General features: G+C 48.1%; 2 protein-coding genes and 1 long non-coding RNA gene across 6 annotated transcripts in view; 1 reads left to right on the top strand and 2 right to left on the bottom strand.

Moving 5' to 3' along the window:
* Positions 1 to 475: 475 nt before the first annotated feature.
* Positions 476 to 23,880, bottom strand: GGT7 (gamma-glutamyltransferase 7). Of its 2 annotated transcripts, none has more exons than XM_042931152.1 (15): positions 23,686 to 23,880; positions 17,216 to 17,451; positions 16,699 to 16,850; positions 14,664 to 14,781; positions 13,737 to 13,804; positions 13,407 to 13,480; positions 12,899 to 13,095; positions 10,798 to 10,885; positions 9,177 to 9,304; positions 8,915 to 9,003; positions 7,100 to 7,249; positions 6,865 to 6,982; positions 6,034 to 6,171; positions 4,787 to 4,886; positions 476 to 1,142 (listed from the first exon to the last, which is right to left on the bottom strand). In XM_042931152.1, the coding sequence occupies exons 1-15, from the start codon at positions 23,852 to 23,854 to the stop codon at positions 979 to 981; spliced, it is 1,989 nt and encodes a 662-aa protein (XP_042787086.1). In that variant the 5' UTR covers positions 23,855 to 23,880; the 3' UTR covers positions 476 to 978. The 2 variants fall into 2 exon arrangements, with proteins under 2 accessions (XP_042787086.1, XP_042787087.1); XM_042931153.1 differs by having other exon boundaries at positions 1,080 to 1,142; positions 4,794 to 4,886.
* Positions 23,881 to 23,982: 102 nt separating this feature from the next.
* On the bottom strand, positions 23,983 to 27,436 carry LOC122215631. 2 transcript variants are annotated; one of them, XR_006200481.1, is made up of 4 exons: positions 27,149 to 27,434; positions 26,825 to 27,026; positions 25,996 to 26,168; positions 23,983 to 24,321 (listed from the first exon to the last, which is right to left on the bottom strand). It is a non-coding gene; the product is annotated as an uncharacterized LOC122215631 (long non-coding RNA). The 2 variants fall into 2 exon arrangements; XR_006200482.1 differs by lacking the exon at positions 23,983 to 24,321 and adding an exon at positions 25,628 to 25,697 and having other exon boundaries at positions 27,149 to 27,436.
* The window catches only part of ACSS2 (acyl-CoA synthetase short chain family member 2), a 50,992-nt gene continuing 50,355 nt past the window's right edge, over positions 26,800 to 27,436 (top strand). For both annotated transcript variants that reach the window (XM_042931146.1, XM_042931145.1), the window contains exon 1: positions 26,800 to 27,044. In XM_042931146.1, coding sequence (XP_042787080.1) covers positions 26,861 to 27,044 — 184 coding nt within the window. In that variant the 5' untranslated portion in view covers positions 26,800 to 26,860. The remainder of the gene's footprint in view (positions 27,045 to 27,436) is intronic.

The raw sequence follows: 27,436 nt of genomic DNA, 5'->3' as shown, positions 1-27,436 counted from the left end.
TTTATTTCTAGATTTTCAATTCCATTCCAATTATGTTCAGCCTCATGTCAGTACCACACTGTTTTGATTACTGTTAACTTTGTAGTATGTTTTTTTCACTTAAAAAAACCATTTATTTATTTGTTTATTTTTAAGTAGGCTCTAGGCCCATTATGGGGCTCAAACTCATGACCTTGTGACTCAAGAGTCACATGCTCTACTGACTGAGCCAGCCAGGCACCCCTGTAGTAAGTTTTTAAATCAGGAAGCTTCATATCTTAACCAAGATATGAAGGAAATACCCAAAATATCTAATTTAGGAAACAAATAGTAAACACATTGCTGTAGCTGCTTTTGTACTATTTCACTTTCTCCCACTCCCAACATAGCCAAATATAAATCAATCAAGAGCCATGGTTAAGCAATAGTCTTCTTTAATTCCCCTTTGCAAATAGAAGCCCCTGAGCTGGTCCCCACCCCCACCCCTACCCACAACCTGGGAACCCCCAGATGCAAGGCCCCACCTCAACTTGGTGGGAGGAAGAGAGGAGCACCCCCTCCCCAGGATGGTCCATTTAAAAAATCCTAGTCATTTAAGAAATGAGGCTGGGGACAGGAGAAGGGAGCTGGAAGACAAGGTCCAGGTCAGGCCAGATTGGAGATGTTGGGGTTGTGAGGACCCTTGAGAAGGTTTTGCAAGCACATCCCTAAGCTCTGGGCCAGCATGGCTGAAGGAAAGGAGGCAGACAGTCTGACTCCTCAAGGCCCTGTCTGCCTGGTTGTGGACACTGACACTCACCACCACCGCCGCCACCACCACCACCACAGGCCTCTGGATAGAGAATTTTCCAGTTATTCTCGGATAGGGTTTGTTAAGCATCCCCTCTGGCCCATGATCTGGGGCATCCCTGGGGTTCCCCTGAGACCAAACCTGGGAGAAGGAGGGACTCTAAGAACATGCAAAGGTGGGGAGCAGAGACCCCCACCCCACCCTGTGCTCTACAGGATGGTGGCTCCAGCTGCGTCTGGGCTCCGAGGGTCTTTCACACCAATGATGAAGTTGTTGGTTCTCCGGCTGCCATGGACCCAGGATAAGACATCTACCTTCTCCACATGGTGACCCCTGGCTTCCAGGAACTCAATCTCTTCCTCTGTGAACTCACCTGAAAACCACCCCCCAACATATATACATTCAGAGTGTTCAGAGCACTGGCGCAGGAGTCCTGTGGTCAGACCTGAGTCGTGGTCCTGGATGCCCCACTGAGGAGCTGCGTGACCTTGGGCAAACTGCTTTACCTCTCTGAGCCTCAGCCTCCTCATGGATAAAATAGGGATTATATGAAAACAACACATGACGTTGTTATAGGGATTAAAGGAGATAATACACAGAAAGCACAGAGCTCAGAGCCTTGCAAATAGTATGTGATCAATAACATATGGTCATTCTTAACATTGCACAAAGGGCTTTGAGCTCTTCATCTCCAGCGGCCTAGGCCAAGCTGCCATCATCACTTGCCAGGATAGCCAGGATGCAGCCATTACTGCATAGCCCACTGACTGGTCTTTCTGGTTCCAGTCCTGCTTTCATACAGGTAAATGGAATCCTTTTAAACCATTAGGCCACTCACCTCCCCTTCTCAAAACTTCCAATAGCTTTGATGACTCTTAGAATAAAATCCAAAGTCCTCACCAGGGCCTCTAAGGCACAACATCATCTGGGACTTCACTACCTTTCTAAACTCTTGTCCTCACTTCTTTCTATTCTCTCCCTTGCTTACCTCTGCTTTAGCCTCCTTGCTGCCCTCAGGTAGGCCAAACATGCTCCTACCTCAGGGCTTTGCACTTGCTGTTCTATTTGTCTAGAATGTTCTCCTCCTAGATAGTCATGAGACTGGCTTCCTTACTTCATTCCAATCTTCAAGGAGAACTTACCTGACCGCTATCTAAAGTAGCAGCCCTGTCATCTTTACCTTGCTTTATTTTCTTTCAAAGTGCTTATTGCTACCTGTTTGTTTGTTTGTTTGTTTGTTTACTATGTCTCTCTCCATTAGATTATAAGCTTTTTGAAGTCAAGGATGTTGTCTTGTTCACTATTGCTCCTCAGTGCCTAGAACTGGGTGAAGACATAGAAAATGTTAAAGTATTTACTGGATAAATGAAGAAATCCCCACCCTCTTACATAAGTTCAGGTCCTCACCATCTCTTGCCTGGCCCATTATCCTAGTTGTTTCTGTTTCTCCAACTTAAATTCTCCCCTCTTCAATCCATTTTCCCTACGTAAAACATATCAGGTCTATCCCACCTCTACTCAAGTGGATGGAAACCATGCTTCTTAACATGGACCTCCATGATAAGCCCTGTAACCTCACCTACTACGGCTCCTCAACAAAGATATGGTTTTCTTATTTCCTCAAATGGGATAATCTAGGGCAGTTCTTGAGGTAAAGATACGACACCGAATAGCATTGAATCACTGAATCAGAAATGCATTTCCTTTATGGGTCCCTTTTAATCCTTTGGATAATGGCAAGGACTAAGTTTTAGTATGGCCTCTAACATTTTTTTTTGTTTTTCAATGTTAATTTATTTTTGAGACAGAGTGCGAGCAGGGGAAGGGCAGAGAGAGAGGGAGACACAGACTTTGAAGCAGGCTCCATGAACCACGAGATCATGACCTGAGCTGAAGTTGGACACTTAGCCGACTGAGCCACTCAAGAGCTCCTGGCCTCTAACACTTTTTTTTTTTTAATTTATTTTTTTAATTTACATCCAAATTAGTTAGCATATAGTGCAACAATTTCAGGAGTAGATTCCCTAATGTCCCCTGCCCATTTAGCCCATTCCCCCTCCCACAACCCCTCCAGTAACCCTATGTTTGTTCTCCATATTTCAGCCTCTAACATCTCTACAAAGCCTTCTGGGGCAACAATATCCACCTAAAATCTAAAAACAGTTGACTTTTTATAGCTATTTATCTTTTATTTGTGGCAAATGATGTTATTTTTTCCAATTGTGATTATGATATGAGATTTACCTTTAAAATACACTTACATTGAAAAAGAAGTACATGTATAGATACGCATATGTAAATAATGGTTTAGATGGTGTACAAATATGGCAAAATTCAAGAAGGTGCTGGATAAATTCTTAAGTTTAGGAAACAATGTCTCTAGTCCAGCAGGCCTCCTGGCTGCTCTCTGAACCATTCTTTCTGGCTTTTGCCCATTTGTCCAGAAGGTTCTTTACCCCTACATGCCAAATTCCTGCTCCTACTCCAATGCCCAGTCAGTTGTCACCTCCTCCATAAAGCCTCCCAGAAACCCCAGTGGATGAACTTTCCTTTGGCCAAGCCTACTCCTCATGTTCCTGTCATAGACCATAAGCTTCTCAAGGGTGGGTAGGATGAACCAACCCCCCCCCCCCAAGTAACTTAGTGTACAGCCTCACATTCAATAGACACCAGAAGTTATTAGTTGGGATAGCCTCATTATCATCATTTGGGATCCAGAGTGTCACCAGCCAAACCACAGGCTGTGACTGCTGAGGATTTAGGTCTGTGGCTTCTAATGTGCTTCACTCTAGGAGACAGGCAGTAAAGAACAGAGTCTTTGGTATCAGCCAGGTATATATTCTAATCTCAATTCTGTCACTTACTGCTGATCTTTGACTACTTTATAACCTCTGTGGGCCTCAGTTTCTTTATCTGTAAAATGGGGATGATAATACCATGCAGGCAAGGACCATGTCTCATTCAATACTCTATCCCTTTTGGATTTGTATAATACATTGTCTGTTGTAATAAAAACTCCTCAAACCTGCACATACTTTCCCACTTACAAAATTAAGCTATGTTTGGGCGCCTGGGTAGCTCAGTAGGTTGAGTGTCCGACTTCAGCTCAGGTCGTGATCTCATAGCTTGTGGGTTTGAGTCCCGCATCAGGCTCTGTGCTGACAGCTCAGAGCTTGGACCCCACTTCGGATTCTGTGTCTCCCTATCTCTCTGCCCCTCCCCCACTCACACTTGGTTTCTCTTTCTCTCTCTCTCCTTCAAAAATAAACATTAAAAAAATTAAAAACAAAAAACAACAACAAAAAATAAGCTGTGTCTACAATTAAGCCCCAGTCATTCTTAAAGGAAAGTCCATTTTCTCACCGTAACCTATAAGGTCCATGATGTGGCCTCTGCCTGCCTCTCTGACCTCACATCAGTTGCACTTACCCCAGTCTCCTTTCTACTCCTAAGACATGCCGAGCCCACTCCTGCCCTGAATTGCATCTGTTCCCTTGGCCTACAAAACCTGCCCCTGTTCTTTGCATGGTGGGGCTCCTTCTTACTCTTCAGATCTCAGCTGAAATGTCACCCAAGAGAAGCCTTCTCAAGTTATCAGATCAGTCCTATATGTCAGCCCGCAGAGCATTTATTTTGCTTTCTCATATTTCTTTGATTATTTCTTTTCCTGTCTGCCTGTAAATGCTGTATCCTGAGCATAATGCCTGGCACACAGTAGGTATTCAATACAAACTACTGAATGAATGGTTTGCAGACTGAACAACTGTATCTTATTTTACAAATGAGAAAACTGAGGCTCAGAGTGGAGACATGCATTTCCCAAGGCTGCACAGCCCGGAAATGACAGAACTGGTTCCAGTCCCCAGATCTTTCACTGTTCCAAAGGAGTTCATTGGAAGAAACCAAACTTTCACTGGCAGGAAGTTATGCTGGTATAGGTGGGGGAACCCTTGGGAGGAGACCCCTTCTCCACCCAGCTCCTTGCCCACCCCCTGGGGATCTCTGCTGTGCACTCACTGTCCACCTGCAGAAGGTTAGACTGCAGGTCTGGATGCAGACGGCCATGAGCCAGGCTGTCACTCAGGTTCCGGTTCAAGGTCAGGACATTCAGCAAAACCTGTGGGCGGCCAAGAGATAGAAGTCAGGGCTGCCCCAGAGATAGGGATTCAGGACTCCCCAGGTCTCACTCCTTAGCTGGACTTCTAGTTAGAAACCTTACACTAGGGGTGTCATCTGAACAGCCTCAGAAGAGAGGCAGGCCTGTGATGGCCATCCCCATTTCAAAGAGGGGGAAACTGAGGGCCAGGAAGGGAAAGTAACTCACTCCAGAGTTTAGAGAGAGCCAAGGAAGAGGCACCACTAGCAGTCAGCCTCCTATAATCCAGCCCAGGGCTCTCCTCCCTTTTCCCTGGCCAGGACAGGGTTAATAGCTGGGGAAGGTCTAGGGCACAATGTGAGTACTTTTAGCTTAGTGGTTGTGTGGGTAGGCTCTCAAACCAAACTGCCTGCCCATTCTTAGTAAACTGGACCTAACTTCTTAACTTCTCTGGGTCTTAGTTTCCTCATATACAAAGTAGAAATAAGGATTCCTTCCAAAGTTGAGAAGGCTAAAAGAATTAACACATGTAACACCATTCCTGGCACTTAGTAAGAATTCCATAAATGTTTTCTCTTGTTATTATCTTCATTTTACATATGAGGAGACTGAGGTTCAGAGAGGTTAAGTGAATTCCCGGAGATCACACAGTTAGAAATTAGCAGCACTTGGACTGGGGCCCAGGGCTGTCTGCTTCCAAAGCTCAGGCTAATTAACTCACTACCTGCCAAAGTATGTGCCTGGCACATATATCTGGTGCTTAAAACATCTGTGTAACTGTTGTGAGACATTTTGGAGAACTGTAGGTCCTTCCTTTCAAAATCAAACCCTAAAGAGAGTTGTTATCTCTTCAGATGCTGAGTAGAGGCATCATGGGACTTGAGGTTGACAGAACCTAGGCAGCCCAGATGCTATATCACCTTTCAGTTCCACTGGCCCATGATTTTCTATGCAACCCGGAAGACAGGGAGCTTCAGGGCTCCATTTTGGCTAAGTAACTCAGCATAGCCTATGTCCCTAGTATCCAGGATGAACTTGTAACAAAGCAGCCTTGGCCTATGTTTGCTGACCTAGGGATGAGAACAAGACAGAGACATGAGGCACATCTACAGTCCAGGCCACAGCTTGGCTGCTGGCCCCAAAGGGCCTACCATGGAGGAAACCTCACCTGGGTCAGGCCGCTGAGGCCCCGGGCAGCTCCATTGGCCCCCAGTGCGAGGTAGGTCCCACAGAGCCCCTCTGCCGGCCGGACCACAGTGGGCAGCAGGAAAGACAGTGGTCGCTTCCCTGGCTGCACCGAATTCTCCTGTGTCAGAGGACCGAGACCACAGGGGGATAACAGGTGGGGTAAGTTTTCATGGGGGACTGGTCCCTTCCCAGGCCACAGTTTGCTGTCTGTGAAATGGGCAGGGTTCCTGGATAACTAAGGTGGATCATGGCCCCACTGAATTGCTATGGAGCTAAGATGGGTGGCAAGGGAGGGGACCAAGCCAAGAAAGATGGCCAAGAGGAAGAACAGGATAATCTATACCCTGGTCATCTCTATCTATCTTCATCCTGCCAGGGCCCCAGCTCACAGGATGTAAGAATATTAGCCTCCAACTAGACCATAATTCCTATCTCCTTCCTCTTTTGACCAACAAGAGGGCTGAGTCCCATCAGCTCAGCATCCCACAATTGTAGACCATTGTGCTGAAAAGTGCCAAAGAATCAAATGGGGGCTAATATCCTTATTGTACAGATGAAGAAACTGAGGCCAAGAGAGGGGGCAAGACTTTCCCTAGGTCATATAGTGAGACAAGGACAGAATGGGATGAAGTTTCTTCAGGCCCACCAGGCTCCAAGCCCCAGACTTGGGCTGGGAATGAAGTGGACACCTTGTTTTGGGTTCCTTTATAGTAGAAGTTCCTAGAGGAAGTAGGGAAGGAGGCACAGCCATACTGCTACACTTTCTACCTAGCCTCAAGGTTCTCAGGGGAAGAGGGAAGCAAGGCCCTACCAGGCTGGGAGCAGAGTGGTTAGCAGTCCTGTTGGGCCAGGAGAAGTCTAGCATCTGGCTGTTGAGCAGGATCCCCGAGGGAGTGATGAGGCCACTGCCAAAGGGTCGGTTCAGGGAGCTGGGGGTGGAGGTTGGGCCAGGTGAGCCCTGAGGCCGCCCTCACCCCCATCCAGCCCCCAACCCTTCCTGGTCCAGACGATCCCCAGTGCCAGGTTCTGAGTCTGAGCTGGCATACCTGACCATGGCCACGATAAAGTCATCAGGGCCCATGATCAGCACCTGGGCAGCCGTGGGAGCCCCATCCAGCTCGTAGACAGGCAGGAGTGGAGCAGGAGCCGCCTGGGAGTCATTGATGTGGCCCCGGAGGTACGCAGCTTCCACCTTGCTGAAAAGACAAGGGGCAGGAGATGAATACACAGCAGGCTCTCATTACACCCCACCTACCACATTGTGATGCCTGTTTGTGCAATTATTTGATTAATGTCTGCCTCCCCCACTGGACTATTAGGTCTATGAGAGCAGAATCTCTTATTCTGAACATATGGGAAATATCCAGGAAAGTGTTATTGGACTGACTGAATTTATTTAGGTGTCATTCAGATTCCCTCCTAGAGCCAACTTTTATTTAGTGCTTAAACCAAGAGTCTTTTAGTTACTTGACTTCATTTACTCAGTTAATCCTCTTCTTGAAAGTACCTGGGACATAGTGGATGCTCACATAATATTTGTTTCGAATGAACAAACAGAATTCATTTAATCTAATGTTTTTAGTTTGGAACTGAAGTTTTATTAAGAGTTTAGTCAGAGGAGAGTTTTATATACAGGGATCTTTAGCTACTATTAGAATTTTGTGGGGGAAGACTTGGCATATAAGCCCTTAGTAACTATTTATTGGATGAAATTACTTGAATGAATTTAATATGTGTGTGTGTGTGTGTGTGTGTGTGTGTGTGTGTGTGTGTGTGTTAGAGCTAAATTGAAAACAACATGCAATTTTCCAGACTTTTTAAAGTTCGACAGAGGGTTTCTTACTTAATAACTGTTGGTTTGGTTATTGTAGTTGATTAGAGAATGACAAGTTACTAAGGATTATTAAAGATTTTCATTCAGTTTTCAACCATAAAGGCTGGGGGCCACACAGAAGAGGCAGAGAGGGCTTTGTTTCAGGTGGATTGGGTGAGGGGAGAGAGGCTTTGTTTTTAGACTTACTCTTATGGCTTTGAACTGCTTATTGATTTTGGTTGCTGCTCTTTTTGCTTTTTAATTATAAGCTATTCATTTAGTTTCATTGTTTCCAACTTAATTCATAGAGTTGTTTGAGTAATAATACAAATTTATGTTAAGTATATTTTTGGTTTCTGGTTTTTTCCTTAGCTAGCCTTTTGATCAGATATAGTAGCAATTAAATAGTAACCGTTCTTACCCACTCATATTGCCGGTTACTACTACTAATATTTGTTGAATACTTATTATGTGCCAGACAATGTGCTCAGTGCTTTGCATGTATGACCTTATTTAATCTGTACCACAACCTCATGAGGTTGGCACCATTATTGTCAGGCCCCCTTGTAGAAACAGACTTACAGAATTTAAATTTGTCCAATCCTGTACAGCTAGTGAATGGTGAAGTTGGGATTTGAACTGAGTCAGTCTGACCAGGACCCACAGTCTTACAATATTATGCTGCTAATGTGGATACATTATAGTGTATAACGTATGTATAATGTAAAAATTCCCATCACCTCCAGTAATTGCTTGGAGATTTTTCATTGTTATTAAGCTTTCTTTTTCCACTCCAAAGGGGGCCCAGATGGGCCCCGATAGGTGCCCTGCTAGGGTAAAAAATGTTTTGAGGGCCAACTCATTGTACAGATGGGGAAACTGAGGTAGGTGCAGGGTGAGGCAACCAGTGTCACGCTATGAGTTGGAGCTGAGCTAAAATTGACTTGGGACTCCAGGTCTTCTTGCTTTACCAGCTGCTTTTCATCTGATCCTTTCCTCACATCCACCACCACTTCTGCAGCCCCGAGGGTCCTGCCCTGGGACCCACCTGAGCATGTCATCCATGCTCTCAGTGATGGTAGAATCGTAGACAGGATCTCCCAGTCTGCTGGCCAGGGCTAATGCAATCTTCAGGGTCTGAAAATATAACAGGGGTGTGGAAGAGGCTGCCAGGCTCCTCCCAGGACCCACACTTTTGATCCTCATGTGAGAAAACCTGGAGGTGATTTAGTCCTGCCCCATGGCAGTAACCCATCCCCCTCACTCCCAGTGTACCAAGACCCAGGGCAGGGTGGAGGGGTCGGCCTTGCCTCTGCCACCCAGTGAAGAGCCTGTTCCCGGGACACCAGGGTGGTAAGATTGAAGCCTTCAAGGATGTTGAGAGCACTGATGAGGGCAGGCCCTGTATGCGGGGGTGGGGGACTGAGAACCAGGTGGCCTGGAAAAAAAATGGAAATGACCAGATGGCAGGGGAGGGGTCAAGGCATCTCCACATCCCACCATCACGTAGGCTGAGACCCCTGCACTGAACTCCTCATCAGACAGGGAAACTGTGCTGAGAGGCAAAGTATTGAGAGGCAAAGGGACCCACACAAGTTCACATGGCAAGTCAAGGGCAGGGCCAGGACTCCAACTCAGAACACTGGTCTTCAGTTTCCTCTTCTGCACAAGGAAACTAAGGCTCAAGAGAACTGTAGTCTGCCCAGAAGCACATTGCAGGCAGAGCAGGGACAGGTGTCCAGATGTCCAGAACTCCTTTTAGCTCCTCCCACAGACCAGGATACTATTCAGGGCCCATCATGGTCCCACCCCTAAAACTTCTTGGGAGCAGCGATCTCCTCTTCCTATTTGAGGCCTCTGTTATTAGATGTTTGGGCATCAAAGGAATAATGATAATACCTGACATATAACATTAACTGATTAACTCATTTAACCCCCACAATGGGTAATGTTATCATCCTCATTTTACAGGTGAGGAAACTGAGGCACAGAGAGGTAGCTGGTCCAAGTTTGTAGGAGACAATCTCAAGGTACTGGCATTGGCAAGAGAACGCAGGCTGGGGAGGGGATTTGTAAAATCAAATAAGAATTCAGCATCCATTCTGATCAGGGCAGCTTCTGATAACACCTCATCAAATCTTCATGGGCACCCCTCAAGGGTACTATCTCCATTTTTAGGAGGGAACCACAGCTCACAGTGGGAAGTGACTTGTTCAAGGTGAATGGGACAGCTAGTACTCAAACCCAGGTCTTCATACACTACCACCTCTGGTAGAAGAATCAGGCTAGAAATTGAGGCCTGGAAACCTGAACTCAGACGTAACCCCTCCTGGGGTTCAAGGTGATCCAGACCTCCAGGAGGGGAGAGAACCTGAGAACCTTCTGAGGGACCCAGGAAACCACCACTTTGGGTTCAGCAAACATGGATTTCATCCACATCATAGGCTTGGCTTTTGGGATTCCTCTAGTTTTGAGTTTGGCAGGTTAAGTTCCATTCTGTCCCTGGGCCTCAGTTTCCTTTTGACACAATGAGGGGACAGGTTTATAATTGTCTTCAAAGGTTTGTTCAATATGAATTTAGATGGACTCTGGACTTATGAATTCTCCTTAGGAAGTACACAACAGTGAGAGTGGGGCTGAGGCAACATAGAGCCCAAATCAAGAAAACTTATGGCCAGAACCCCAACTTCCAGGCCTGAACTTTTGGCCAGACCTCCCTCCCCATATCCTAAATACTTGGGGTAACTGACCCCATGACTACTTCAGAAGGTGGGCTGGCTCTGGCTTCCTTCAACAGTTGGCTGGCCAGGCAGCTCACTGCCTCAGTTTCTCTCCTGTAAAATGGGGAGGAATCTCTAGGCCAAAAGGAGGTGGCCATGGACTGGGAGGCTTCTCCTGAGCAGGGACCCTGAGAGCTGGGAGAGAGGTCACCTCTGTAGACGCCACACACAGGATTCTCCACGAGGGCACTGTAGTTGCTGAAATCCTCCTCAGTTATGACACCCCCTGCATGTTGAGCCTAGAGGGGAGAGAATGACCCCATCACAGCTGTGATCCACACTCCACAGTGTAAGCATATGGGCTTGGCCTATGGTATACGCTTGGAATCAAAGACAGATCAGATGTTTCTAACTTTTGTGCCTTCTGCAATTTCCATCATGGCCTTTAGGGACCCCATTAGCCCTCGGGACCCTACGGAAAAGAAAGGGGGAAAAGCACTACCTCTGAGCACCTGCCAGGTACCAGACATTCTATGAACGACCTCCTTAGATTGGCATTCAAGGCCCTTTGTGACCTGGCCCCTGTCCAATGCTCCCACCTCATGTCCTGCTATTCCCCAGTGACCTCTGTAAGGTACCTGAGTGAACTACAGTTCCTGAACTCATGACTCCATGGCCTTGCACATACTACCCTCTCTGCCTATATAAAATGAACATTTTCTGGGGTACTTGGCTGGCTCTGTCAGTAGAGCCTGCAACTTTTGTTGGGGTCCTGAGTTCAAGCCCCACATTGGGTGCAGAGATTATTTTTTTTAAAGGAATATTTTCTACTTAAAGCAGAATTTGCCTACAGATATCAAAACTGAATTCTTCATTTCACTACAATTAACTAAAGCTACTCCAAAACCATGAACTCTGGATGATTCTGGTAGGAATGACCCTCATTGGATGTAACCAAGCATCTATTGACCAATGAACCAACAAACCTATGGGCTCATTCCATCCTTTCCAGCATGGTAATTTTCATTCCTAAATTAGCATAACCACTAGGAATCCTCAATCTCTCTCTCTCTCTCTCTTTGTAGTTTTAGTACTTGAAACCCCTGACTTTTAATCCACCCTTGGTGAACTACACACTGAAGTTCTACACATTGAATGACACACACATCATATGTGTTCCTTTGTTGGTCAAATTTTTAAACTCAACTTCGGTGTTTTTTTCTTTTAAAGCTCTGATGGTCTTTGTTAGAGTCTCCTTCATCGCCTTCTCCAGTATATCCAGGTCTGGCTAATCAGAGCATTCCTTTTCCATGCCAGTGACTGGTTTGGGAATAATCATGAGACCTATGATAGGCCAATGAGATACAAGCTGGAGGTTTTTGCTTTAACTGTTGGAATGAGAAATGCTCTTTCTCTGGGATGGTTTGCTGGAAGGATGGCTGGTGAGGAGTAGGTATGGAAAGGATCTGACAGAGAGTGAATTCAAACAGAAGTAGAGTCATGACAGAGAGACAGACAGACCAAGGCCTGACAATGTAGATGGAGCTGTGGACCCAGCAGACCTAAAGCCAGTATTCTGCTGGACTTCCCAGTTAAGTCCATTTGAGATGGGCGTCTATCATATAACCATACCTCCAGTGCCCAGCACAGGGTCTGATGCAGAACAGGCACTCTATGAATGTAGAATGAATGACACATCTATTCAATTCCCATAACTATATGGCAGAGATACATATAATCACTCCAACAGTACAGATGACAGAATCACAGAGTTGGTGTGTATCCTCATCTTGAACATAATTTTCCATTAGGAGTTTTTAACTACTGACAATAGTTCTCAGAACCCATTACTGCCTCAGACTAAGAGTCTCTGTTGGTTGGTAAGTCCTGATAGTCACCAGTGAAGGAGGGGTTTCCCTCAGTCCCTAGAAAACCCAAGAGCAGGGTGAGCTTGAGGGCTCAGGGAAGCTGAGGCTGATCCTGAGTCTCCACCAGGCCTGGGAGGGACAGGACAAGACTCTGCACAGGTTGGCACCAGCCCTGGGGGGCCCAAAGGTACCTCTTTCAATCAAGACAGAACAGTTCTCTCATCCCAGGGGGTTCTTTGTGCTGCATCCCAGTTAACTGCTCTCACCCCAACCAACCACTAATCTGATTTCTACCACCAGAGATTGGTTTTGTCTATTCTACAATCTCAAGTAAATGGAATCCTCAGTAAATATATGTAGAAAGAAAGACCGAGAAGGAAGGAAGGGGAAGAATACTCCTGCAGTAGGGTCCTTCAGGGCAAGGGGAGCTCCCCACATGCTCACCTCAGCCACCATCTCCAGTGTAAGATTGCCTCCTGCGTAGAAGGCGGTGGGGCCAGAGGTGCCCAGCACATCCAGCACTGCAGCCAGGTCAGGCCGACGCAGCAGTGAGCCAGGTAGTGGCGGGTGGCCCAATGGCAGGAATGTCTCACGGAAACGCTCAGATGCATTGGGCGGAGGCTGTTCGGCCAGGGCTCGGGCTGCAAGCAGGGACAGGAGGCTGGGCTAGGGGCTGAGATGCACCATAGGTGAAGTGGCTGACCGGTTGGCCCTAATAGTTCTGGCCCCCCAGAAGCCTGTTATGGGGAAGGTGGGGGGGGGGTGTATATAGGCCCTTCCCAGATCCCCTCATTTGAGGCTGCATCCCTGTGAGAATAGGATGGGTGGGGAGGGAGCCAAAGGAGCAAACTGGAAGAGAGGTGCTTTTTGGCTTGGGCCCCAAATCTCAGAGGTTCCTTCTCCCCTTCCCATCAACCTCATGCCTTCCCCCCAACCCCCAGGCCCCACTGACCTAGATCATGGGTCACGTTGAAGCCATCTTGGGCCACAGCTGCTGCGAAGGCCAGGACTTGGGACCATGGCAGCCTGGGGGGGCCGGAGAGCAGGGGGTGGAGAAGGTCCTGGGGGGAGGAGGAGGGGTCCTGGGGGAAACTTAAATCCCTGATTAGGGAAAACCCAGAGACTGGAAGAGCAAGGGGGTTCCTGGGAAGGAGAGTCCTGGCAAGGGAAGGGGATATTAGGAGGTGGAGTTGGGAAGGAAAGAATCCAAGGAAGGTAGGAGAAGGCCACCCAAGGAGAGATGCAGGCAGGGGCCCCTGGTCCCCAGAGGGAGGGTCTTTACCTGCCATAGAGCTGGTGAGCTTCATGTAGCCCCTTCACCATTCCGGGGACCCCCACCAAGAGCCCAGGCTGGGCGAGGCGGGCAGGTGAGGGAGAGAGGAGACCAGGTCACTGGAAGCGGGGGGCTGGGCTGAACTCCGCAGAGCCCCAAGCCAGGGATGGGGGCTGGCACAGGGGAAAGACACAGGCCAAGTATCCCAGAGGAGGGACAAGCTCTCCCCGGCAGGCATCCCTCCCATTTCCCTGACTTATTATCAGCAAATGCAGAAAGGCTTCCTTTATCTAGCATAGTTGGTGGATTTATAAATTAAGCAAACCCTTTTAAGAGCCAAGACATAACCAATTTAGACAGAAACCTGTCTGTTGGATTATATCTATTCCTGCCTTTTAACGTAATGGACAAGGGACTTTCATTTAACCTTTTCGTTATCACACCACCATTACTCAGCTGTGATAACTCAGGCATGTGTTTGGCTTTTGTCACTGCACCAAGTAACTATTTTCCCAAATTTTTCTATTTTTTCCTTTGCTCTCAGTGGATAGTGGGTTTGCCTTTAGCAGTTCCTCTTTAATTTTCCAGTAGGTTGTGGGCTGGGAAAGTTATAGTCAACAAGCTTAGAATGGGAAGTATGAGATATAGTGCAAGAACTTTGCGATGTCTCAGACTGCTCAGGTTTCCAGATAGGTGAGGTCGCCAGAGAAGTGAGGTGTTGCTGTATTGCCTATTATCAACCATCCAGATCTTTTGGTTCATTATTTTATTTTGGGAGCTGCCTCTCTTCCTCATAGCCTTAAGAGCATCCTGCTTAACTCTTTTTCTCATTTCCACTGTAATTACTCAGCAAAGTAATGTTTCGGTTAGCAGAAGGGCAGTGAAGGGAGACACCCCCCCCCCCCCCGGACTCTCTCTTCTCACCAGCATCCCCACCTTGGTTTCCCAGGATCTCTGCAGGGCCTCTTCCCTGAGGGCCCCTGGTGCAGACTCCCGGAAGTCAATTAGGTGGCTCTCATTTCTTCGGATGTCATGTACCAGCATCACGCCGCCACTGGGAGAGGCACAGAAGGGGGAGGTTGATAAGATGCTACCCCTCTAAACAATTAACCTGCCACCCTTCAAACCCCCAGTGGTGATGGCTAAATCTGTAGGCTAAATCTGTCATCTGGAGTCAGATGTCTGAGCCCTCTCCCCAGCAGGGATTCAGAGACTCAGCTTCTGTAAGAGGGTGGGGGAGTGAAATCAAGGGGATTGGGGACCCAGAAACCATGGACCTGGTCTAGCCTGTTACTGGAGACTTTAATCCCTGATTAGGGAAACCCTAGAGACTGGAAGAGCAAGATGTTCTACCCCCTGCCCCCACCCTAGACCATAGCTGGACCCCTGCCAGCTTCCTGCACCTGCCTCCATGCTATGCCTCTGCTCCCTCTTCCAGGACTGAATTATGTAAGGATAGACTGTATACAACCAAAAGGGGAATTTCTTTGGTAGGGCCTGCAGGGCTGGTCTTGCAGGAGCCAAGATATGGACTTTGTCAGCTTGTCCCTTTTCTGTGACTTGTTTCCATCTGAGATGGAAGTTGCATCTGAGATGGTTGGCCTGCAGCCAAGTAACATAATAAAGAAAGTAGGAGAGATAAACAATAGGGAGTGCTAGGAATTATGGCCAAGTAGAAAGCACAAGCCCCATCATGCTATTTAGCTCCAGACAATTGTAGCCATGTGGGAATGCGGGCCCAGTGTTACCAAGACTCCTGATTTTTAAAGAGATGTTGGAAATCTGGATTTTTATGAAAATTCTCAACTTTTTAACAATAGCAAGCAAATTAAAAAATAATTTTTTTCAATGTTTATTTTTGAGAGAGAGAGAGACAGAGACTGAGCGTGAGTGGGGGAGGGGCAGAGACAGAGGGAGACGCAAAACCAGAAGCAGGCTTCAGGCTCTGAGCTGTCAGCACAGAGCCTGACATGGGGCTCAAACTCATGAACCGTAAGATCATGACCTGAGCCGAAGTTGGATGCTTAACCAACTGAGCCACCCAGGTGCCCTGAACAATAGCAAACAAATTTTAAAAACTTTAAGTGTGGGAGATGCTTGGGTAGCTCAGTCAGTTGAGTATCCGACCCTCAATTTTGGCTCAGGTCATAATCTCTTAGTTCGTGGGTTCCATCCCTGTGTTGGGCTCTGTGCCTGCTTGGGATTCTCTCTCTCCGTCTCTCTGCCCCCTCCTCCACTCTCTCTCTCTCTCAAAATAAATAAATAAACATTAAAAAAAATAAAAATTTAAGTGTGGAAAACAAACTAGTCTGTGTGCTGGTATGGCCCATAGGTGGCCAGTTTGTAATCTTTGTTTTAAGAATTCTTAGCCTGGGGACACTTGGGTTGCTCAGGTGGTTAAGCTTCATACTCTTAATTTCTGGTCAGATCATGACCTCATGGTTTGGTTTGTAGATTCCAGCCCCACATGGGTTTGTCCTGACAGAGGGGGAGCCAGCTTGGGATTCTCTCACTCTCCCTCTCTCTCTGCCCCTCCCTGCTCTCTCTCTTTTTCTCTCTCAAAATAAATAAACTTTAAGAGTTCTCAGCCTGGGGTATATTTTTGGAAGATAGAGGGTCCATAGCTTAACCATGCTCACAGGGATTTGTTTTAAGGATTTGTAAACCCGAAAATTAAAGTATCCCTGTGTTAACTAGTGACAGTATACCCCCACCAGAGTAGTTTACAAAAGTCTAGTTACAACAAAGTAAAACAAAACAAAACAAAAACAAAACAAAACTCTTCTGAAAATGCCTCCTCTGACTCAGGTAAGGAGAAAGGGGTAAAATTGGATGTAGAAAGGCAAAATGCAGGGAGTTGGGGCCTAGCTGCCCCTCTAGTGAAACCCAAAGACCCCCTAGTGAGGCCTACAGACCAGGACACAGAAGGAGGCCTGGGGGAACCCAACCTCCACAGCTAGGAGCTCCTTACCCGCCCAGGCCAGAACTGTGTGGAGCCACGATCCCCAAGCACAGGGCTGCTGCCACAGCGGCATCCACGGAAGATCCCTGTTTACTGAGCACCTCGATGCCCAGCGATGTGCAATGGGCAGCATCAGTCACCACCGCACCCTGGTGAAAGATCTGGGAAGGGAAAGGGTTCTAGTTGGGGGCAGTAGGAGACCCCTGCCCCCTTAAGGCACCTCCACCAACCCCAGAATCTCCGCAGGGGCTGGGGGTGCGAGGCCTGCCTTCTTGTCCCCTAGGACTCTTTCCATTATTGCCTCCAGTGCCTCTCACCTGATCAGGTGCCTTCCTGGCTCTGTCCTCCTCATACCTTGAGCCCCTCCCTTTGGGACCTTCCTCTCCCATGTCACTGTCCTCTCCCCTTTCCATTTGCTGACCTCCTCCTTCAATCAGCCATTCCGCAATCCCCACGGTCTCCTCAAGAACTTCCTCACTCCCTCCTCTTCGGTTCCCTCCCTCTGGCCCTCACGCAACCCCCTCACCTGAGGGTCCCCGAAGTAAATTTGCATGACAAGCGCCACAGTGACACCCGTGGCAAAAGTGAGGCAGGCCGTGACGATGACTGTGAGCCCGTCCTGGCGGCAGGAGCACTCGGCCGCTGCCGCAGAGAACGGGTCCTTGCGTGTCTCCCGCAGCGGCGACCCGTCCTGGCTGCCCATCTCCGACGACGTCGAAGGCAGCCGCTGCAGCCGCGCAGACTTCAGGAAGGAGTCCGGGTCTGTGGGGCGGCAGCCGGGTAGGTCTGGGCACCTCTTACCTGGCCCTGCCCGCCTGGAGGGCGGGACTATTCTGCATGACCCTCTCCCTGCCCCTGTCAAGCAAACCCCACTAGACGGCACTGCTCGCCCTTTTTAGCGTCTACCCAGTGCACCCCAAAAGGGGGAAGCGGCAGTCCCGGCTGGAAAGACAGGGACCCCCATCTAGGCAGCAGGAAGCTGGATGTCTGGCCCCTAGGCGAAACTTCTTGAGAACCGAGACCCACCCAGGGACCCAGGACCGAGACCCAGGACCCAGGACCTAGGGCAAAGAATACTTCCTGGAGTGCAAGGGGTTTGAGCCCTCCCTGGAAACTAGATCCTGCCCCAGCTGGGGCCAGCCTTCTGTGCAAGGCCTGAATGAACAGGCCCTGGTTTCCAACCTTGCTTGGCTTACCCATTCACTCACTCAACAAATATGGAGGGCCTGCTATGGGTCTGGCCCTCTGCTCAATACAGGGGAAAAGAATAAACAGTTTCTGCCCTCATGGAGTTCACAGACCAGTGAAAGAAAAGAAAATAAACAAACAAAGGGTATATCATCACAACTTGTGGCAAGTGCTATGAAGGATGAAATGATAAAGAATAATGGTGCACGTTGAAGGTTGCTTAGCTGGGGAAATCAGGCAAGGCTTCTCAGGGGAGGTGACTTTTAAGCTGAGAACTAAGGGATGAGAAGGAGCTAGCCATCATATGTAGAGCAAGGGGTGAGTGTGTGGAGTGTTCTAGAAAGGAGCAGCAGGCACAAAGGCCCTAAGGTAGGAATGAGCTTGGTACATTAGAAAAAAATAACCAAGGCCTGAGTGGCTCTGATGTAACGAGCAAGGGGAAAGAGTGGTATGGTGGAGGCTAGGCCAGGTGCACTGGGTCTTGTGGGCCTAGTGAGAAGCTTGGATTTAATCCTAAGAACCATGGGAGGCCATTGCAGAGTTTTAAGCAAGAACTGAAGACATCTGTTTTGTGTTTTAAAAAGATTCCTCTGGCTATCTGGAGAATGAATCTGAGGACTGACTATAAGAGTGGAGCAAGCTACTACTTGCTGGCTTATTATGAGTAAGTCCCTTCAAGCCACAAGCCTCACTTTCCTCACCTAATAATGGAGCTAACCCCTAACTGGCCAAAATGGGTATAAGGATTCCATGAGATGATTCTACCAGGCACCCTCTAGTTACTTCTATCCCCCTTCCACGTTGGCCAGGGGTGAGGCACTCTTCCATCCCATAGTTTTCCTCCTTTGGGTCATATTAGCCTTGAAACCAGTTCTCTAAATGGCCTATAGGTCCTGGGTGTTTGTGAACAGTAAAAAAATAACCTGGTACCTTGGCCTTAATACCCTTGTTGTATGTACAATGTGTTTTTAAAAGTTCATTCATTCAATAAATGTTTTGTGAGCACCTCCTACTATGCACTAGGAGGATAACCACTTTAAAAGTCTGTGGGATAATATTGAAAACTAAGTGTTATACTTTCCTGTTTAAAATACTATCATGGTTCATTGATGTCAACATGATGAAAATCCAAGCTCCTTGACCAGGCATTCAAGGCCCTTCAGAATCCATACTTCCCTCTTCTGTGTAAATAAGAAACCACATACATATATAGATAATTTTTAGAAAACGTTTATGGTGGTTACTTCTGGGGAAAGATACTGAAGGTAGGAATGAGATGGGGTGGGAGAATTTCTTGTTTGAAATTTTTATTACATATATGTATTTTTTTAGTCAATACATATAAATATATTTTTAAGATTTTATTTTTTAAGTAATCTCCACACCCAACATGGGGCTTGCACTCACAACCCCGAGATCAAGAGTCTCATGCTCCACTGACTAAGCCAGCCAGGCACCCCTAAATCAATACATATATTTTTATTTTTATTTTATTTTTTCTTTATTTTTTAATTAAAAATCTTTTTCTTTTAAAGTTTATTTTTATTTATTTTGAGAGAGGGATAGAGAGCAAGCGGGGGAGGGGCCAAGAGAATCTCTGTGCTGTGAGCACGGAGCCTGAAAATTGTTTTCTTGTAGAGAGAGAGAAAGAGTGTGTACACACATGAGCTGGGGAGAGGGGCAGAGGGAGGGAGGGAGGGAGGGAGGGAGGGAGAGAGAGAGAGAGAGAGAGAGATAAGCAGGCTCCATGCTCAGCAAGAAGCCCAATGTGGGGCTTGACCCCAAGACCCTGGGATCATGACCTGAGCCAAAATCAAGGGTTGGATGCTCAACCAACTGAGCCACCCAGGAACGCCCATATATTTTTAAATAAAAAGGAAAAATTGTGGGCAGATAGGAATGGAGAAGAGAACTTTTACTTTTCTTCACTTTTTTTTTTTTTTTTACTATACACATGTAATTTGTTTCACATTTTTTATTCAAAAAAAAGAAACTTGTCTTCTGGAAGCCTCCCTCAGCTGATCATGCTTGCCTCTACGCCATAGCACCAGCACCACATAGTCTTTAAATAAAACTGGTATTCATTCAACAAACAGATGTTAAATACCTACTGTGGGCACAGAACTCTCCTTGGTCCCTGGAGGTTTCAAAAGAAGTGCAGGAAATGGTTTTGAACTTATATTTATTGATGCTGACTATATTCCAAGCTCTTTATACACATTCCCTCACTGAAGCATTCCCATAACTTTATAAGATAGGCCTATTCCCCCCATTTTGCAGATGAGGAAACTTGGGACTGGGAAAGATGACGCTGCCCACTTAAGGTCATAAAATGAATAAATGACAGAAGCAAGAGTAACTCAAAACCTCCTTTCCATTGCTCCACAAGGCAGGAGCCATTTCCACACTCAAAAGCCAACCTTATAAGCTAATTCTAGTTGATGCTTGTCCTTAAATATGTTTTCTCCAATCAGCTATGAGGGACCAGGAGGTGAAGGTGATATGGTTTCATTAGAGTTAGATTTATGCAAGACTTTTTATTCCACCAGTCAATCATTAAGTTATTCATATATTCAACAAAAATATTTACTGAATACTTTACTGTGTAAGCACTAGGGCAATAAAACCATTGATTTTACTGATATGTAAGAGCAACAGCAGGACACTGGGAAAAGGTTAGTTTGGAATCAGAAGACCCAAGTCTTTTGGGAGAAAGATGATGAATTTAATTTTGGTGATTCTGAATTTGTGGGACATTAGCAGTTGTCAGGAGGCAACTGGCCTAGTAGGCATTTGATTTTTATCTGCTTAGATGCCATTTCCATTCAATTTTCTTTTAGAAAATACCATCTCCCTTCTCTCATTCCTCATTTTCTCATTCCTGACCAGAGTGAGTATATGACCTAGGTCTAGCCCATCAGAACAGGTACCTCTATACAGTAACTGGTTCAGGGACAGGCATGTGACCAGCACCAGGTCAATGAGACTAAAACTTAGTTCTATTGCTGGAACCATTGGGAAAGAGGAAAGCTTTCTTTCTGCCTAGATTGCTAAGATAGTAAGGGGTAAACCTGTTGCTGCTGGGGACATGTTGACCCACAAGAGGAAAGCCAATTCCTTTTTAGGTGCCTTGATCCAGCTATACTTGAGGCCCCATATCCCTGGGTTTTTCAGTTATGCTATCAAATAAAATTCTCTTTTAAGATTAGCTCAGTTTTAGCTGAGTTTCTGACAAAAGAATACTGAACAGAGTTGACTTGCTAAGTCTAGAGCTCAGGAAAGATATCTTGGCTAGAAACTGAGGTCATCTCTGGCTTGCTTATTCCTTAAGGGCAGAATCATTAAAGATTTTTGAACCAAGGAATGACATGACAGAAGTTCAAGGTAGTGGATGGATTGGGGTTGGGGAGGCAGAGGGGAGGAAGAGGCAGGTAGTAGCTAGAAGCCTATGGGTAATACAAGTAAGAGAGGATGGTGGCTTAGTCTACAGTAGTGGTAGCAGGATGATGAGATGGAATCTGCAAGATACTTGGAAGGACAGAGAGCATCTGATCACCATTTGGAAATAAAAGGAAGGAAGGAAATCATGGGTAGCTCCTGGGCTTCTACCTTGGAGACTGGACGAATGGCAGTGTCACTAATTGAGAATGACATTGTGGGAAGGGCAGGTATGGGGAAGAGATGATAAATTCAACATAGATCATGCTGACAGTCAGGCACTTGCAGGACATCTAGAGGCAGATGCCTGCGACAAAGAGGAACACATGGGCCTGAAGCTCAGGAGAGAGTCAAGAATTTCCCCAACCTTGCAGTGGTCACCATTTAGCTCTACTTTTTCCAGGGTCAGTTGTAGGGTACCTGGCACTTGGTTTTGGGGAGTGGCAGGCTAGAGGCTAGTTGGGCACAACCAAGGTCCTGGTTAAGAGGATGGGGCAGTGCCAGTAAGTAGCACCACCAGGTTAATAACATAGGAGATCATGTTAGCCAACAGGCTAGTCCAGCTGGCCAAAGAAGCCTTGGGGCCTAGAAGTAGTGCTCTGAGACAAAGCATTGAAATGACTACATAGGTATGATGCTAAGAGTCCTTGGAATTTTAGTGTACAAGTGTGGCATAAGGTGCAGGTTCCAAGAAACTCAGGTGACAAGGGTCTCTGTTGGATTTTTGTATAGATGAGGGCAGAATCTATATTAACTCCCCAAGGTACTCCCTCCCCTGCTAGTCTTTCATCCTGAGATCTCTCTCATTCATTTATTCATACAACAATTTTTATTAGTGCTTAGCACTGTGCTGGACGGTAGAGAAAGGATGGTGAACAAAACAGTCACGATCCCATCCTCATAGGGCTTACAAATATGGAGTAATCACATGACTGCTCAAATAATCACAGGTTTGATAAATGCTAAGACATTTATAGGGAGCTAGGAGAAAACATGTCAGGGGTTTTCCAATCTCTAGGTTAAGAGAGATAGACATCCCCAGTTGAGCTAGAAGAGGAAACTAAGGCCCAGGTCAGGGTAGGACTGCCCATTGTCATACAGAGTCAAGCCAGTGCTGGGATCAGGATTGGCACTCCTGACCCCTGAATAAAGGACATAGTTTCAGGCTGTTATCCACCAGGACACATCTTCCCATTACTCTTCCTGTTACCTCCTGATTCCAGAGTTACTCCCTCTGGAAAAGAAGTTTTGATCTGCAGCTTGGACATGTGATGTCCATAAGCCTCCCCCCTCCAGGTAGGGTACAGTCTAGTTAGGTTGGCAGGGGCTGTGAGTAAAGGCCAGATGACTGGGAAGTTGTGGAGGGGGAAGAGTTTGGAGCTTTCAGCCTGGGAATAGCTACAGAAGGGTCAGGCTGGAGAAGGCTGGGTCAGAGAAGCAGGATCTGCCTGCCAGGCTGGTAAGGGAGAGGGCTCAAGTGCAGGCATTGGGAGGAAGACAGAGTTAAGCAGAAGGATGCTCTAATGCCAGGAAGTGACGTTGAGGGAAAGAAGGATGGGGGATGGAGGATGAAGAATGGAGAGGAAGATAGAGCTGGGCCACATGGATAGGAGGCAGAGCCCTAGGGAAGAAATGCTCAGAGACCTCTTGGCCCTCAGGTCTCCCCCCTCCCTACTCTTGCCCCTTGCAGTCCCTGCAGAGGGCCAAGAACACAGTAAAATTCTGGAGCCTGCTTCCTAGGGGGCAGGGTACCTTACTAACATCCTGGCCTGATCCATGGCTCCGGGAGGGGTGAGGTAATCCACAAGGCAGAGAAGGCACTCTGGTCTCCAAGGACTCTGAGAGGTCATGCAGTCCATCCCCCTGTCTCCCAAAACCTAGCCCTCACAAACAGACGGGAATCATGCCCTCTGTACCCCTCCAGGGACATAAAGAGATTCTCAGCTGCTCCCTAAGGTCTCTCCTTCCCACAATCCTTGGCTGTGGGAAGTTCTTCCCAAGACCTAGCCTCTACCCATCCTGCTGCAGTCTGTTCTCTGTGACTAAAGAACGGCCTCTTCTGGGTGATCACAGCTGTTTCTTCGCATCCTCCCTCCAAAACTCCTTCCTTTTTAGTTGGTTCTTCCCAAGAGGTAACCCCAATCCCTGCTACTGCAATCCCTGGCATCATTCTTCCCTGTCGCATCCTAAGCCTCCAAAGCAGAAATGCATCTCCAACCTCACGAGATAATTAACAGAGACAAGGAAGAAGGGAGGGGTCCAGGAGGAAGGGGATCAATTAGGGAGATGGAGACTGGAGGTGATGCTCCGCGCAGATGAAGGAGGACCGGGGACGTCCCAGGGGGCAGGGACTGGGCCAGCGGGCCTCACCGGTATCGGGGTCTCCCAGGAAGGCGTCCTCGTCCTTGCGGCCCCTCAGAGGGGCCGCGGGCGCCGGCTCGTCCTCCGGCAGCCTCGGGAAGCTGGTGATGCTCATGTAATCCACGGGCGAGTAAGCGCCCAGGGCGCTCTCCTGACTGGCCTCGTTCTCCGCCGCCATCCTCGCCCGCGCCCCCCAGCAGCGCAGCGCCTGCCGGAAGTGGTGCGGCGGGGGCGAGGGGGGTGGGGGAGGGCGGGGCCTGAGCTCTAGGGCAGCCAGGAGGGGGCGCCTCACCACAACCCCCGCGGGCGTAGGGTCTGACTGCACACCCCTCCTCCACCTAGCGCTGTCAGCCTGCAGTCGACCTGCAGGTGGGCAGTGTGAGTGTGGGATCATAGACTGGGATGGGGTCTCTGGAATCTGAATATTTACCATCATTTTAAGAGTTTTTGATGTGGTTCTGAAAGGATACTTGGAGAGAGAAATAATGGTGGTGATGGTATGGCAGGAGTCGAGGGGGAGGGATAAATGGGAGAGGAATGGGTCTCTGTAGTCTAGTTGTCTGGGTTCTATTCCCTGTGCTACCACTTATAAACCATGTCATCTTAGGCAAGACATTTAATCTTCTTGAGTATCAGTTTCCTCCTCTGTAAAATAGAATAACAGTATTCATCTCAGATGGCTGTGAAGATTAAATAACATGTCAGAAAATGCTTAGTATAGGACGTGGCACTTAATAAATGTCATAACTATGATTATTGTTATTATTTCCTTAATTTCGTGAATTCTCATCCCATCCAACCCAATCCATCCTCTTCCTACCCTGAAGAGTTCTGACTACACTATAGTTTGCATTACTACCCCATCTCTAAGGATGGGGGAGGGAAGTTCTCTCTCTTATGAGGCCTCTTTTCTAAACTTCCATTACACAGCCCACAAGCAAGAGGGAGGGGGGTGCTGGTGAAGCCCCTGGGGACACACCCTCTCCTTCCGCAACCCCCAGAATCCAGGCTCAGAGATAAAAACCAGGACTATTTGAAAAACTACTGTGGGACCAGCAGCTGCAGTGCCATATTTAGACAGCAGAGGACATCAGTGTATTGAGAACAGCTTTAGGACTTAGGAGAAGGGCTTGGAGAGAAAAGAGAACTGGGGGCTGAGGAGGGAGGGAGGGGAAGAGATGACTGTCTATACTAGGAATGTGTGCCCATTGCGTGTGCCTTCCTTCCTACAGAGAGGTTCGTATCTCCTCAGTGAGGTCTGTAGGGCTTGTGATGCTTCAGGGAAGTCTGATCCCCCTTGTAGTCTCCACTAAGTGAGGTCTGTGATTCCTTAGTGGTGTCCATTTCCTCAGTGTTGTGAGAGGCCCCTTAGCGGGGTTTGAGTCCTCTCAGTGGAGTCTATGTCTCCTTAGTAAAACCTATATCTTCTCTATCTCCTAGGAGGAAGTCCATGTCCCCTCAATAGAATCAGAGAACTTCAATGCATTTTATGTCCTATTTGCAGGGTCCACAGCCCTTCAGTGAGATCTGAGATCCCTCAGCAAGATCTGTGCTCCCTTAATGGAGTACCTTCAGTAAAGTGTGTGTGCCTTTTCAGTGCAGTCAATGCCTTCTTGATGAATTATCTGTCTCCTCAGTGGGGTCCATATCCATTCCATGAGGTTTGTATCCCTTCAGGGAGCCCTGAGACTCTCACTTTAGGATTGAATAGGCTCTGGATCATAGGTCTGGTGGTGGGGAGTTTTTGTTTTTTCAATTTAGGGTGTTCTGGGCTTGTGGTTAGCTGGACAAAGAACAAAGGAGAAGATGGGAAGATAGCCTGGGCCAAGTGGGGTCACAAGCCCTGTGTAGGCTTCAGGGGGTGGGGGCTGCCCGTTTTGACCCTCAGAATCACCCTTGGAGTTAGATATCTAAGGATCCTTCCTACCTTGAAAGCCATTCTGTGAACTGATCAGTGGGGAGGGCCCTTCTTGGTGGTGAGTGCAGGTGGGAGATAGAGGGTCTTGTCTGGCCTCTCCTTTCTGTAGTAGAAGGGATGGAGGGAAGTCAGAGGTAATTGAGCCCAGTTGTGACAAGTAGGAGGGGTTTCTTGGTGAAGTAAAAAGATTGGGAAGGAAAGAAGGGTGATTTTTCCTATTTTGCATAGACTTTAGTGTTTTACAAGCATTACCTTCAGCCTGATGAAGGGGAGTCAGGAGACCTAGGTTTGGCCCTAACCTGGTTGTTTTTTCTCTGTGACCTTGCACAAATTATTTCCTTTCCTTAGTTCATTATTTGCATAATGAGGAGATGTGTTTATTAGCAAAGACCTAAAAGTACCTCCTAGTCTTCACTTGAGTCTTGTACTTGAGATCTATATGGGAATTTGTGGAGGCAGGGAGAGTGAAGACATATCTTCAGAGGTGGGAGAAAATTCTGAGCTGGCCCCAAGGTTAGCAGAGAGGGCATCCTGTCCCCAGGCCGAGCCCTCAACGTCGTGGGAGGAGTTTTTCCTGGGGACAGAGGGGAGTGGTTTACTCAGAATTGGGGGATAGTTCTCAGAGGAGAACAGTGCCACCCGGAAAGGACCCTATTCCACCTGGCTTTGCAAATCGGTGGAGTGACAGGCTTGTGCAATCAGATCACGGGGCGTCTCCATTATGGGCCAGATCCAACTCCTTTCGGTTGCCCAGCTCTTTCCCGCTCGAGCCCCGCCCTAACCCAACTTCTCATCTGTCACTCCAAGACCCCACCCCACTGTGGTCACTCCATGATTCAGTCTCCTCTCTTGTCACCTCCAGGCTCGCCACTCCCTGTCACTCCATGACAGGAGAGGGCCCACCTCCTCTACTGTCACGTCTGGCCCCTCCCCTCCTCTGTCACTCCAAGATGCCAACCTCTCTTGTCACGCGCCCCGCCCCTTCAGCTCCTCCCCTGTGGCCCCACCCCTTCCGCAGTCGGCTCCGCCCCTAACCCCAAGCAATACTCGACTTTTCCCAATCCGTGTCACTGCTAACATTCATTTTGACCCCATCGAGCATGGCTCCGCCCCTCCGGGTCGCCATCCGCCGAGGCTGCTTAAGCCACGCCTCCGGCGGCCGGGCCTCTCCTCCCGTAAGGCACCGCCCCCGGGCCAGCCTGTTTTCCTCTCCTGGGCGCGAGAAGCTACCCGCAAAGGCTGCTACGGCGCTCGGAACTTGACGTTATGGGGCTTCCGGAGGAGCGGGGCCGGAGCGGGAACGGGAGCGGGAGCGGGGAGCGGGAGGAGTCTGGACCCCGGAGCCGGGTGCGGAGTTGGTCTCCGCCGCCCGAGGTCAGCCGTTCAGCGCACGTCTCTTCGCTGCAGCGCTACCGCGAGCTGCACCGGCGCTCTGTGGAGGAGCCGCGAGGTGAGGCCGGGCCCGGGCGGCCCTGGGTGGGGTCAGTGAGAAGAGAAGTAGGGGGTTGCAGAAGAGTGAGAAATTGGGCACGAGGCGTGGGGAACGGGGATTACGTGAGGAGATCGGGGTCCCTGGCGGAGTTGGGTTTTCTCTTGGGAGGTTGAAGGGTTCATGAAGAGACAGGTTCTTTGAGGAGATGGAAAAGAAGTTCCGGGAGGATATGGGAGTTCTGTAGGGAGAAGGGTTCTGTGATGAGGAGGGTTCTGTGATGAGGAGGGTTCTGTGATGAGGGTTCCCTAGGAACCAGGGAGTTCCTTGGCGACTTGGGGATTTCGTGAGGAGTTGGGGCTTCCTTGAGGCGAGTGAAGGTCTGAGTTCCTAAGGTTCGCAGAGGCGAAGGG

This window comes from Panthera leo, chromosome A3, assembly GCF_018350215.1.
Source record: "Panthera leo isolate Ple1 chromosome A3, P.leo_Ple1_pat1.1, whole genome shotgun sequence".
Taxonomy (NCBI): Eukaryota; Metazoa; Chordata; class Mammalia; order Carnivora; family Felidae; genus Panthera; species Panthera leo.
Note: the sequence above shows the minus strand (reverse complement) of the source record. Positions and strands in the feature narration are given on the sequence as shown.

Excerpts from the sequence above, each read along its gene's own strand:
- GGT7 (XM_042931152.1), bottom strand. The coding sequence starts at position 23,854 with ATGGCGGCGGAGAACGAGGCCAGTCAGGAGAGCGCCCTGGGCGCTTAC. Across the intron at positions 16,851-17,215 it reads TTTACTTCGGGGACCCTCAG|ATCTTTCACCAGGGTGCGGT; the intron begins GTGAGGGGGTTG and ends TTCCCTTCCCAG. Across the intron at positions 7,250-8,914 it reads AGCATGGATGACATGCTCAG|CAAGGTGGAAGCTGCGTACC; the intron begins GTGGGTCCCAGG and ends TTGTCTTTTCAG.